This window comes from Geospiza fortis, unplaced genomic scaffold (assembly GCF_000277835.1).
Source record: "Geospiza fortis unplaced genomic scaffold, GeoFor_1.0 scaffold394, whole genome shotgun sequence".
Lineage (NCBI taxonomy): Eukaryota > Metazoa > Chordata > Aves > Passeriformes > Thraupidae > Geospiza > Geospiza fortis.
In genome coordinates, this window is record NW_005054509.1 from 389,530 (window position 1) to 401,756 (window position 12,227).

Below are 12,227 nucleotides of genomic sequence, written 5' to 3' on the forward strand. Positions count from 1 at the left end.
CTGGATCCCTGGAAGTGTCCAAGGCCAGGCTGGACAGGGCTTGGAGCACCCAGGGACAGTGGAAGGTATCCCAAGTTTCTCTGCAAAACTTCCCAGAGCACCTATGTTCCTCAGAGACAGCAGTGTCCAGTGAATGCCCATGCTAAGGAGGGTAGGGCAGGACAACAGAAGAACAGAAATTAGGGTGAGAAATTCACTTACCTACAGAATTAATTGTTTTGATCTTGTATCAGTATGCACTGGTGGATCAGACATGGAATCAATGTTGTATCTCCTAACTTTTATTTCTTTTTCCAATTTGGGTGTCCGTGCATTTACACTGCTAAAGTTATAATGAGGCGAAGTTACCTAATCTTCCTGGATATTTTCCCTTCCCTGTGCCTTACCCAATTCACAAGCATTTCTTAAAACACAAGCTGGATTTGAGAGAGAGGTTTTAGGAAGCAGCTCCATTCCCTGAGCACAGTTTTCCTGCTGTAATGCGATGTCTCCTGGAGTGGGAGGTGGCTGAGCCACAAGTGCCAGTACCCTCTGTCCCCTTGGTGAACCGTGGGCAGCTGTCTGAGCTGCAGATTAACCCAGCTGGGGCGTGAGGGCAGAGCTAGCTCTGAGAGCTGGCAGCTTTATGAGCTCCAGCCCAGCGCAGTGGGCATGCAGCTCTCCCACCCCAGAGCTGGGGCTTGGTCCTGCAGGAGTTCCTCCATGAAGCGAGTGGGGTTCCCCCATCCCAGGTGGGCCCCTCCATCCTTCAGACAGTGTTCAGGTGCCTCCACCTTGGCCCTCAGTTTGCTCAGTCCCATCACCAGAGCCAGGCCAGCCCCTGCGCTGCCGTTCCTGTGTGTTTGGGATTGTAACTGGGGAGATCTTTCTCAACATGAGATGGCAGAGGTTCTGTGTGCTGCAGCCCTGTGGTCCCAAGTAAGTCACCCTGAGCCAGCCTATGCCTCAGGGACATCCTTCTGAACCAGAAGGGTTTTTAAAGTATTTCCAGAACTAATTAGAGGAACTGAAAAAGAAGATACCAATAGTACATGAAATGTGGGGGGTTGTTACTAATGATTTCCAGCTTTAATGCAACTTTTTCTCTGTTCTGCTGTCTAAAGCCTGGCAGGCAAGGGGAGCACTGCTTTCCTTGGAAAAGTAAAGCTGTTTTTTTGGCTACCTCATTGTCACTACAGTACATCACAAATATCTAGAACCTAGCTTTTACTGCAATTATTGTGGTTGATTGTGTCTCAGGTAATAAGTGTTATATTTTCCATGCCTGCTCCATTATGTAGCAACTTCTGCTTGTCAGGATGAGCTGAATATCAACTGCATCTTGTAAGTTAGTGGGTGGGGATTTCACGGGACCAGCTGGAGGAATCTCTGGGATTTAAGGAGTCTGAGTCATTACAAATAGCCTCTCCAAGACAATTAGCACATATCATTTTAGGTAATATATCTTGCATTTAAATGTGTTTTAAGTGTGGGCTCCTGTGCAGTGTTTGAATTAAGAGTGCTCGTCTCTCCCGGGAGCTGTCCCTGCTGGAGCATGACCAGGGCAGGGAATGGGAAGGGGGCTCCATGCCTGGAGAAAAGGGGGCTCAGGGGGGACCTTCTGGCTCTGCACAACTCCCTGACAGGAGGGGGCAGCCAGGGAAGGGTCGGGCTCTGCTCCCAGGAAGCAGGGACAGGATGAAAGAAAATGACCTCAAGCTATGGCGGGGAAGGTTTAGGTCGGATATCAGCAAAATTTTCTTCACTGAAATAGTGGTTAAGCATTGGAATAGGCTACCCAGGGGAGTGGGGGAGTCACCATCCCGTGAAGTGTTCAAAAAACGTATTGATGCAGCATATGGGGACATGTTTTAATTGTGGACCTTTCAGTGCTGGGTTAGGGGTTGGACTCAGTGATCTTAGAGGTGTTTTCCAATCTTAATGAGCCTGTGATTCTGTACTCCGAGCACCAGGTCTGTCCTGACAGTGAGCTGGGGAGAAATGGGGAGCGTGGCCAGCCATCTGGTTCTTTTGCAGTACACAAGCAGTAACCTTTTCCTTCTTGTCCCCGCAGCAGCAGCCCATCTCGCAGGCAGCCTCGCTGCAGCAGGTGCTCAGCAGCCAGCCCGTGTGCCCGCTGCCGCCAGCCCCCCACCTGCTGCCGCCCTTCCCGGCGCAGGGCTCGCAGGTGCCCGCCAGCAGCACCCCCCTGAAGCCCCTGCAGATCTCCACCGTGCCACAGCTCCCGCCCGTGGCCCCTTCCCAGGTAAGGAAGGGCTGTGAGCATGGCCATTTGAGGAGAAATTTCCAGCTAATAATTAACATGATTTGCAGGTTTTGTGTGGCTATTTTGACTGCATGCCAGTTTAATTAGGCGATAAGGATATTATTGGTCTTTCCTAATTCCTTTGTATTTCTTTGTTACTTATTTGGTGAATCAGAAATCTCCTTTGTGCCCAACTCTACGCCACCCAGTTAAATGCAGCTCCAAAATGGCAATAATTTTTTGGGGGTTGTTTTGGTTTGGTCTTTTGCACTGTCCCCTCTGGCGCGATCTCTTCCCCATCCCAGGCTTGAGGGCATGAGCAGTTGCCTGTTTTTATTGCTATTTTCTGACCTCCTGACTTCACCACTTCCCCCAACACCTGTCAGCCATGTCGGTGTTGTTCTGCTCTGGGTCTGTACTCTGGAGCAGGGACAAACCCTTCCCTTGGCCTAGGAAGGTGGATGGTGCTGTGCTTGGTGGTGACAGGCACCATAATGTGAAGCAGCTTATGTCAAAGGGCAGGAGCAAGCTGCTGCCGTGATGCCAGTCGGCTCCATCACTGGGAGGTTTTGATTGTAAAAACCCTTTCTCTGGGCTCTTCCATGCTGCCTGAGTTGCAGCTTGTTTGAAAACAAGGGTTTAAATTGCCCCACTTAATTTTGCATGAAAGAGTTTTGCGTTAGGTCTGGCCCAATTCCTTTTAATTTCTGTTCAAATGAAAGCAGCTTTTAATTAGGATGTTGCTTGAAGGCTTCAAGCTGGTGTTAGAAGTAGTTCTAAGCTTCTAAGGTATAAAAGCGTCCCCCTCAAATGTATTTTTTTTTTGCTTTTACTAATGATTTAAGCGTAAATCAGTTTTTATTACTGCTTGTGAAGCTCAGGGAATGAATGGAAGTGATTAACAAACAGACATAATTATCCTCCTGGCATAGGTGGTTTTTAGGGACTTGTGTGGCAAATGAAACTGCTCTATACCATCAGTGAAAGCACCAATGCAGTTTATGCAATATTATATTTTTTTTCAGATTCCTCAGTTTCCTGTCATTCCTGCAATTACTCCTCTGGCAGGGCTTGACAGCCTTCCTCCAAACCTGTCTGACATCCCTGCTGCAAACGTGCCCCCCATTCCTGCTCCCTCCCAGTACTTTGCTCCAGCCGTGATCCTGCCCAGCCTGCCCATGAACCCCACGCTGCCCATGGCGCCCAACTCCCCCGCCCTGCCCATGCAGGCCGTCAACCTGCCTCACACCACCGTGGCTTCTCTGGTCCTGCCCGCCGCTGCTGCCCGGCGACGCGCCCTCGCCCCGCCACGCACAGAGCTCCCAGCCCGTGACCCAGGCACAGCCACCTCCTCCAGCCCTGCAGCCGAGCGGCATCCACCCTCCTGAGCCGGCTCACCAGGTAAATCCGCCGGGCGCGGGGCCGTGCGCTGCAGGGTGCTCCGAGGCACTGCCCGTCCTGGGGTTCTCTTCCTCACCAACATTAATCTTTGTTCTTGAGAGGTTTTGTTGACTTCTTGCTCTCAGTTCTGGAGGTGGTGGCTGAAGCTGTGAGCTGTGGGGTAGCAGGTGATATCCTCAGCCAGGGACAGGGGTTATCAAGGATATAGGGCATAATACAACTGGCTTTGGACAGTAAATGAGCAGAGTGCTTTCTGAATTTCCTCTTCCTTCTTGCTCTCAGATCTTGGGAAGTGTGGCCTGTGGTTCTCCCAGGTCAGGAGGGTGTACCAAGCCTTGCCAGTGCCTGTAGCTGGTCCATGTAGGATGCAGGGGCTGCTGGGTTCACACAGCAAATACAGGGGAGCTGGCAGGAGCAGTGGAGTTGTTTTGGTGTAGAATATATTTAAAACAGCAAAGGGAAGTGACCCTTGGGTAAGGACTCTGGAAAGCTCTGTGGAAGAGCACTGTCAGACCTGCAGGGCAGGGATGGATTCTAGCTGCAGACCCTTTCCCCCTTGAAAAAAACAAAGCGTAGACAAGATCAAGCAGTATTTACACAGAAACTGCCTCAGGACTGACAGAGTCTGTAAATACTTCTCTCACCACATCTGTGATATGTCAGCATGAAACAGTCTGACCAGAGCAGGAGAGGACACTCAACCTGTTAATAAGGCATTTAGAAAATCTGTGTTCTGCCACATCCCTTCACCATAACACCCTAATTAAAATTTGTAACATCCCATCCCAACCTGTCATGGCATCTTCAGAGCAGTACACAGTTTTTAAATTTCTCTCTTCAGCCATATATTTCATACAGGATTACTGTCGTTGAGAATGTCAGCAGCATGGAGTTTGGGAGTGTTACTCAGTGTTCCCTGTGGCTTTAGGGGGAATGGAATGAAGCACACTGGACACAGTGAGCATGGCAAATGCCAGAACTGGAGAGCTGATGTTCGCAAACCATCCTGACAAAGTCACTAGCTATCAAATATGTGTAGAAGAATTGCATGTGGAAGAATTTAGGTTTAAAAATTGCTATTACAATGTGCAGAGGAATATTTTAAAAAACATTGTTTTGATTTGAAGACTTCTGTTGGAGAGGTATTTCTGTATATAATGCCATGCTGTTTTCACAATTGATGTTTAGCACCTCTGAGTTTTGTCTTGGCTGGGTACATCTGTATGGGCATTCACTTAAGAACTGCACTTGATGATCCTTGTGGGTGCCTTGCAAGTCAGAATATTCTGTGATTCTATGATTTGACATTGAAATATTTTGTGAATTATTCTAGTTATATAAGATTTAAAATTGAACCATCCTTCTGTGGCATTATACCACACTTGTCAGTCTAACAACCCCCCACCTTGGGCAGCCATGTAACTCTGAGGTGTTATGAAGCACATCCTGTCTTTACTTTTATCTACATTAAAACCTGGAACAATAGTTTCAGCCATACCCAGAACCTGCAGAGAGCACGCAGCAATGAAATCATGTGGCCTAGTTCTCATCTGAGTCTTATTTTTTTAATGTATTTTCCAATAGCCTTAAGTCTCTATGTGATGATACTTCAAAAAAAGTAAAAATTGGGCACACTTTTACCTAGTACTAAAAGTCTTTTTTTCTTCCATATGCTTCTTTCTTTCCTTCTTCCTCTTTCCACAAGCTCAGTCCCCCTGGAAAAATACATGATGTACCTAAAAGGAAAATGTTCTGATTTTAAATGTATAACCCAAAAGGACTGTTATGCAGAATAACAACCCAGTCTCTAAGGTAGCTGGCATCCTGTCGCCTGGATCTGGTTCCCACCAAGTGCTTACGCACTTGAGTTATTTTAATGCACTGGAGAAATCCACTGAGAAAAGTGAAACTCCCTCTGTCCACATGAACGTGTTGGTAGGACTGGGGTCTTGGGGCTTGGCACATCAAGGGTTAAGTTGGGATTTCAGTGTGCAAACTGCACTAAACTGAAGTAGGACACTGGTGTATATTCAGTGAAAGAGTTAATTGTGTCATTTGTACCAGGTCCTGGTTCTACATATCTGGCAGATTTCTTAAAATATCCTAAGTTAGGTTATGGGTAGAATGTGTTTTTCTCTGCATGGACAGTGTGGAGTTGTTGAAAGCAGAGCAAAGTATTCAGGAGAATGAATTCATCACCTAAGATCTTAAAAGCAAGTCCAGAGAAGGCCATGGAGATGCTCTGATGGCTGGAGCCCCTCTGCTCTGGAGCCAGGCTGGGAGAGCTGGGGGTGCTCACCTGGAGAGGAGAAGCTCCAGGGAGAGCTCAGAGACCCTGGCGGGGCCTGAAGGGGCTCCAGGAGAGCTGGAGAGGGACTGGGGACAAGGGATGGAGGGACAGGACACAGGGAATGGCTCCCACTGCCAGAGGGCAGGGACGGGTGGGATATGGGGAAGAAATTCTTGTCTGTGAGAGTAGGGAGGCCCTGGAAGAGGTTTCCCAGAGCAGGTGCAGCTGCCCCTGGATCCCTGGCAGTGTCCAATGCCAGGTTGGTGGGGGCTTGGAGCAGCCTGGGATAGTGGAAGGTGTCCCTGCCCATGGCAGGGGGTGGAATGAGATGAGCTTTGAGGTTTCATCTATCACAAATCATTCTGGAATTCTGTAATTTTTCCTTTCTTAGCAAAATATGGCTTTGTCCCTACTAATAAACTAGTACCCGATGAATGCACCTTGTCATAATTGTACAGAAGGAATCCTTAGCGCTTTTTTTGGTTATTTCATAGGAAGTTTATCTCTGTAGATGCTACTGAGAGCATCCAAACCCAGTTGCACTGTGAAGTTTGAGTCCTTTCTTCATGAACACCAGTGACTTTGCTCCCTCGTCACGTACGTGTTGAGCCCTTGGCGCAGAGATGTGTGCTAACAGCTCTCGTTGTGTTGCAGCCCATGCCTGGACACACTCAGTTTGCTCTGGAAGCTGGAGCCCAGGTGCCCGTGCTGCCAGTGCAGCCCTCCATGGTCATGTCACCGCCGTTGCAGCTGCAGCCAGAGCTGGTGCCGCCCTGCGTCGCTCCCGAAGGCGTTGCCCAGGTCCATGGCAGCCTTGCCACAGCTGCCCCGGCAGCCCCCATAGAGCCTGGCCTGCCTCTCCAGCCCTCTGCTCTGCTGCAGCTCCAGCCTGATCTTTCCCAACCCCTGGGCCAGCAGCTCCCAGCTCCCTGCTCGGCTGTCGCGGCAGGCACAGAGACATCTCAAGAGGTAGAGCCCTTCCTCTGAAGTAACTCACCAGCCTCAGCCTTAATCTTCTTAGTTACTCCTGTGTGAAGCAGTGGGCTTGTTGCACAAGGGAGGTTATCCCCTCGGTGTGTTGAGCCGCTGCTCCTTGATGCCAGCAGCTCTGGGTCAGCAAATAATTGGCTATTCCAAATGAAACATCATGTTGCAGCTCAGTAAATGTCTCACTGAATTCATGAGGCAGCAGGACTAAACACCTCCTTGTGATAGCTGAGCACAAGCACGGAGATAGAAATCAAGAAATTCTCACTGTGGATGAGTTAGAAGTTGTTCTGTAGAGTTTCACCCATGTTCTGTCCAGTCTTGTTTTAAATGTCTCAAGCACTTGTTCAACCAACCATAATTTGCCTTAAGAAACTACTCCACAATCTGAGTCTTTGTATTGTGGAAGCCCTTCATCCTCTTCAGTTTGAGCCCTATTCTCATTTCATTTAGCATTGTATCCTCCTGTATTGCCTAATGTCTGCTGTAACCCTGGGATTTTTGTTTCTTAAGATACTCATAGGCATTCCCAATTCTCTGTGGTCATAGAAGCAGGATGCTTTTTATTGTTTTCCTTACAGAATTGTCAGCTCCTCATCTGCTATTTTGACTTTTCTTTCCACTCCCAAATTGTTTAATCTTCAGTCTTGACAGAACATCACAGAACATTTCTTTCTCTTCAGCTGCCTGTTAACAAAACAAAACAAAAGCTTTGGCGTTTCTACCTGATTTCAGGAAATAAATCTAATTTTTTCTCCACTTCTGGATGGAAATGTCCCACTGTGATTCTGCATTCAGAGTGGTTCCTCTTGAGTCTCTGCTCTGAGTTATCTTTCTTCCCAAAGTATGTATTTCACCTTTTCAAAATCAATCTCTTGGTTTTGCCCATGTTTCCATGGTTTGTCACATGCCTTGACTCCAGTGCAGCCTGAAATTCCATTGGACATACAACTCAATGCTGCCTTCAGAAGATGCTCCAGAAGGGCTGTGCTAACACTAAAGATGAATTCTAGTTCCCCATTTTTCTTGTCTGTCAATGGCAGTTTAATTCTTACTGCATCAGTGTTCCTGCTGTGATGTAGGATGTTTCCTGGTGAATGTCTGTATCCTGTTGGTTAAGTGTAGCAGGAATGGTAGAGCCTCTCTGCAGTGCTTCACCTGCAGACTCCCCAGAAAGGCTGGGCTGGGTCAGGCATATCCATCACTCGAGGTATTCCTTCTCCAGCTGTCTTTTTTCTGAATGCACAACTCATGGCAAGGTTAGTGCTGGTGCCTTCAGTCCATTCCATTAGAGATTCTGGAAATATGAACAAACCTCATTGTTATGCACTGTGATAGAGGGGATACAAGTTCTCCTGAGAAACTCATGGCCACTGAGGCACTGAGAATGCAGAATGTCTGTCCTTCACATCCCACATCCTTCAGAACATTTAACCACTGGTTTGATAATTTCTTTCTCATGTCCATCTCTCAGTTAACACCTTTCTCTCATTCACTTTAAGAAATGAAGGAAATACCAATGTACATCCTCTCCATGCTGGTTTTCTGGCATACATTGCTAAAGTTTCCTTGGGTGTAAGAGAAGTTTCATACCTGTCTATATAATCAAAACACTGCATTTTGTTTCTACTCTGCCGTGACATTTTTATCTCTTCTGTTGTGTTTAGGCACATTGCAGCACTTGCATCCAAACCAACCTGAACCAGTCAGGCAAAAGGGGTTTTGTAAGGCACTTGGTTGAGTGCTTTACCAGAATGTCGATACATTATGTCTGTGTTCTCACTGTGCATTGATGCTGCAGTTTTATTGAAACTGCATTTAAGCTTGGCATGGCTTACGTGTGGTGTTTACAGCCAAGGAGTGGGGCTGGCTGGTTAGCTGCAGAGAACCAGTGATGTTGACCAGTTCCCCTCTGAGCTTTTAACCCCAGCTCATCACTGCTTGAGTCCTCAGTGTAGCAATGGCAGTCGAGGGGCTTGTTTCTAGCTCTGCGTCTATAGAAGGATTTTATAGATGTGTTTTTATAAATATATATAAAATTATATATATTTATGGGTGTATCTGGTGTGAGTGTATATACACAGCTATATACATGTATGGGTGTGTGTCTTTGTGCATACATGGTAAGTTTGTTACAGCAGGGCCTGCAGCAATGTCACAAACTCCATGAGAACGGGTCTGCCCAATGTGAAAATCATGCTATGATGTCTGTCCCAGAGCTGCAGCCAGTGAAGAGGGAAGCTTTTAGGGGAAATTCATGTAGAGGATATGATGCAAGGGTGGTGCTCTTAAATGATGAATTTTCATCTTTTGTTTGTAAGTTCCTCAGAAATTTTCCCACTAAGCCAAACACAATGAAAATACTGAGCATATTTTCAGGAAACTATATAAAGCAATGAGCCAAATTAGCAGATACGTTCAAAAATAAAAGACAGTGGAATCGTCCCTCAGTCAGATTTTGCCATGGTGGTGAGAACTGTTTTATTCCTTTCACCATCTCATCTGCTGTGGGCAGAGGAAGGGAAGTGGCAGGTTAGTGTCTCTGACTGAAAGAGTGGTTGGTGCCTTGGACAGAAGTGACGTTGAAAGGATAAAATAGGGCATTTATTTTATTTCTAGTTCTAAGAACTGGTTAAACAGAATGGTTTTAGAGTTACTGATGCCAACCCTTTCCTTAAGGTGTTTTTCATCTGCTAATATAATGTGTTTGCTTAAATTACTTTTTCTTGCATTTTAGGAGCAGGCAATACAAGACAAACTCCAAGCTCTGTCCCAGAGTTGCGAAAGGTATTATCACCTCTTTTGCGTAAGAAATGCTTGCATTTTGGAGGCTGTTTTTTCTGACACAATCAGAAGAAGAAGGACTGGGAGCATGTCTAGGGAGAGGCTGACAGTGTTCTGTGTGCAGTGTGCCCATTCTGGCACCTGCAGCTCTTTTAATTCCTTAGTTTGCATGCAGCATCCTAGCCTTGGTGTATGTACAGCTGTATGGATCTTCTCTTTTCCTCCCTCTACAGCAAACCTTACCTGTTTGACCTTCTGCTGGGAGGGCAGAAAGACAGGAGCTGAGAAAACTTCACCTTAGAAAAGTAGGAACTAGCGCAGTTCAGAGAGGGACTGTCAGGACCCCTTAAGTGAAGGAATATATTCAGAGTGATGGGACTTCTGCTGTGTTACTACCAGAAACATTAATAGATCATTTCTTGGTAGGTGTTGTAGCCCGAGTATGTGCCTGGTGTAGAGTAGTGCCCTTCACTCACTGAGTATCTTCCAGTTGACTCAGTTTGGGCCAAAAAAAAGTGCAAATGTGCCCTTTTTTGCAGCCTCTCTTATAGCTTACGTGTGATGCATGACTCCGTTGTGTGTGACTCTGCCTTTATTTTGGGGCTGTTCTTCCTTTCTCTTGTGAAGCTACATGAGTCCAGATGTTGCTTCTAGCAAAGAGATGAGTGACAGCTTGGAAGGAGCAACAGGAAGTGGAAAGCAAGAAGGAAAGTCTTCAAAGAAGCATAAGAAATCTACACGTGCTCGTTCACGCCAGGAGAAGTCCAACAGACCCAAACTGACCATATTAAATGCAAGTACAACCTGTTGGAGGGTAACTCTAGGGTTCCTTTGGCTTTGCCAGGAATAAGGGTTGTTGATCTCTGCATGCAGGTGTGTAACACAGGGGATAAGATGGTGGAATGCCAGCTAGAAACCCATAACCACAAAATGGTGACGTTCAAGTTTGATTTGGATGGTGATGCGCCGGAGGAAATTGCAACTTACATGGTGAGATGTGGCTGCCCATGGGCTATCAGTGCTCCCAGTGGCTTCAGGCAGCTCCTCGTGTGTGCTTGTTGCCTGAGCTGCCTGGCACCTGTGGAATGAGGCATTAATAAAAAAATGTCTGTTTTCTCCTTTATTTTGATGTGGCCTTCTAGGTGGAGAATGAGTTCATCTTGCAAAGTGAAAAAGAGACTTTTATTGAACAAATGAAGGATATCATTGATAAAGCAGAAGATATGCTCAGTGAGGATACAGAAGGAGAGCGAAGTTCTGACCAGGGAACAAGTCCCCAACAAGATGCAGATAGGCTGGAAATAAGTGAGGTAAGAAATGCTGAGTACAGATTGCTAGTTTGATTCCTTTTTTTAAACAGCCAGATACTTAAATTACTTTTGCATCTTGTGTTAAAAAGAGTAAAAAGGTTTCTTAACTAAAAAAATAATGCTTTTGCTCTGTTAAGCCTTACAATATGAATGGGATGCTGGTCCTTTTGCACTGATCCAGCTATTTCTTGTGTTGTTTCTTTAACAGGAGAAGCGTCAGTCTCAAATGAAGACGCCTGTGTATCAGCAAAACGGTAAGAGTGCCTTTGAGTTTCTAGTGGAAGGTGTCCCTGCTCATAACAGGGAGTTGGAACTAGATGGCCTTTAAGGTCTCTTCCAACCCAAACCATCCTGTGTAATTAAGACAAAGTCATGATCTGGAGACAATGGAAATTCCTATGTTTACTTGTCTATTTCTTTTCATCCCTAGTTTTGCATACCGGAAAAAGGTGGTTTATTATATGTCCAGTGGTTGAAAACCCTACTACAGATGCCCCTGAGTTTTCTCACCCGGTGCCTCCCAGTGCCCAGCAGACAGAAGGGCCAGGTATCTCCAAACTTTATAGAAAATGTCTTCTCCAGAGCTGCTGTGTTGTCTCTCTTCTGTCCTCACCTCACTCAGCTGTGATGGTTTCATTTAATTTAGTCAGAGGAAGAAAATGATCAGTTTTGTTAAGCTGTGCATTTACATGTGCACATGCATTTACATATGTTCCTGGCATTGAACCAAACTGGGAATCTTTATCTGAGTTTCAGTAAAGTGTCAGTATTTTAGCTATACCTTATGCTGCGGGGTAGCTGAAGTTCTCCATCACTATGTGTCTTTTCAGCGAAATATTTTTTGCTGAAATAATCTGAAAATTCTCGTTTGATGTATATAACAGCTGTTTGCTGGTGGGAATTGCTAGTGGGTTGTCCCTGCAGCTGACCAGGGAGCTTGGCAGTGATTTCCTTTCCTTTCAAGGTTCACCTTTTGCTTGTGTTCTCTCTAGACCCGGAGCAGTCAGGTGACCAGCCGGTGAGCTCTGCAGTGACAGAGGCACCTGGGCTCGGGGCTGGCCAGCAGCTTCCCCTGCACACAGGGGTCAGTGACAGCCCACTTGGAGCCGCCCTGTCCTTGGCACCAGCTCCTGCTGCAGCAGCTCCTGCCAGCCTAGCAAGCCAGCCAGAGTTCCCAGCGCCAGCCGTGCTGGCATCTGCCCCGCGCATC

General features: G+C 46.6%; 1 protein-coding gene across 1 annotated transcript in view; it reads left to right on the top strand.

The window, feature by feature from the left end:
* WNK2 (WNK lysine deficient protein kinase 2) overlaps nucleotides 1-12,227 on the top strand; it is a gene marked incomplete at its 5' end in the record, with an annotated part of 95,736 nt that overhangs the window by 53,529 nt on the left and 29,980 nt on the right. The window contains 12 exon segments of the mRNA XM_031063513.1: nucleotides 1,104-1,111; nucleotides 1,971-2,245; nucleotides 3,271-3,518; nucleotides 3,520-3,646; nucleotides 6,591-6,905; nucleotides 9,661-9,710; nucleotides 10,335-10,500; nucleotides 10,581-10,697; nucleotides 10,850-11,017; nucleotides 11,226-11,271; nucleotides 11,448-11,564; nucleotides 12,010-12,227. Coding sequence (XP_030919373.1) covers nucleotides 1,104-1,111; nucleotides 1,971-2,245; nucleotides 3,271-3,518; nucleotides 3,520-3,646; nucleotides 6,591-6,905; nucleotides 9,661-9,710; nucleotides 10,335-10,500; nucleotides 10,581-10,697; nucleotides 10,850-11,017; nucleotides 11,226-11,271; nucleotides 11,448-11,564; nucleotides 12,010-12,227 — 1,855 coding nt within the window.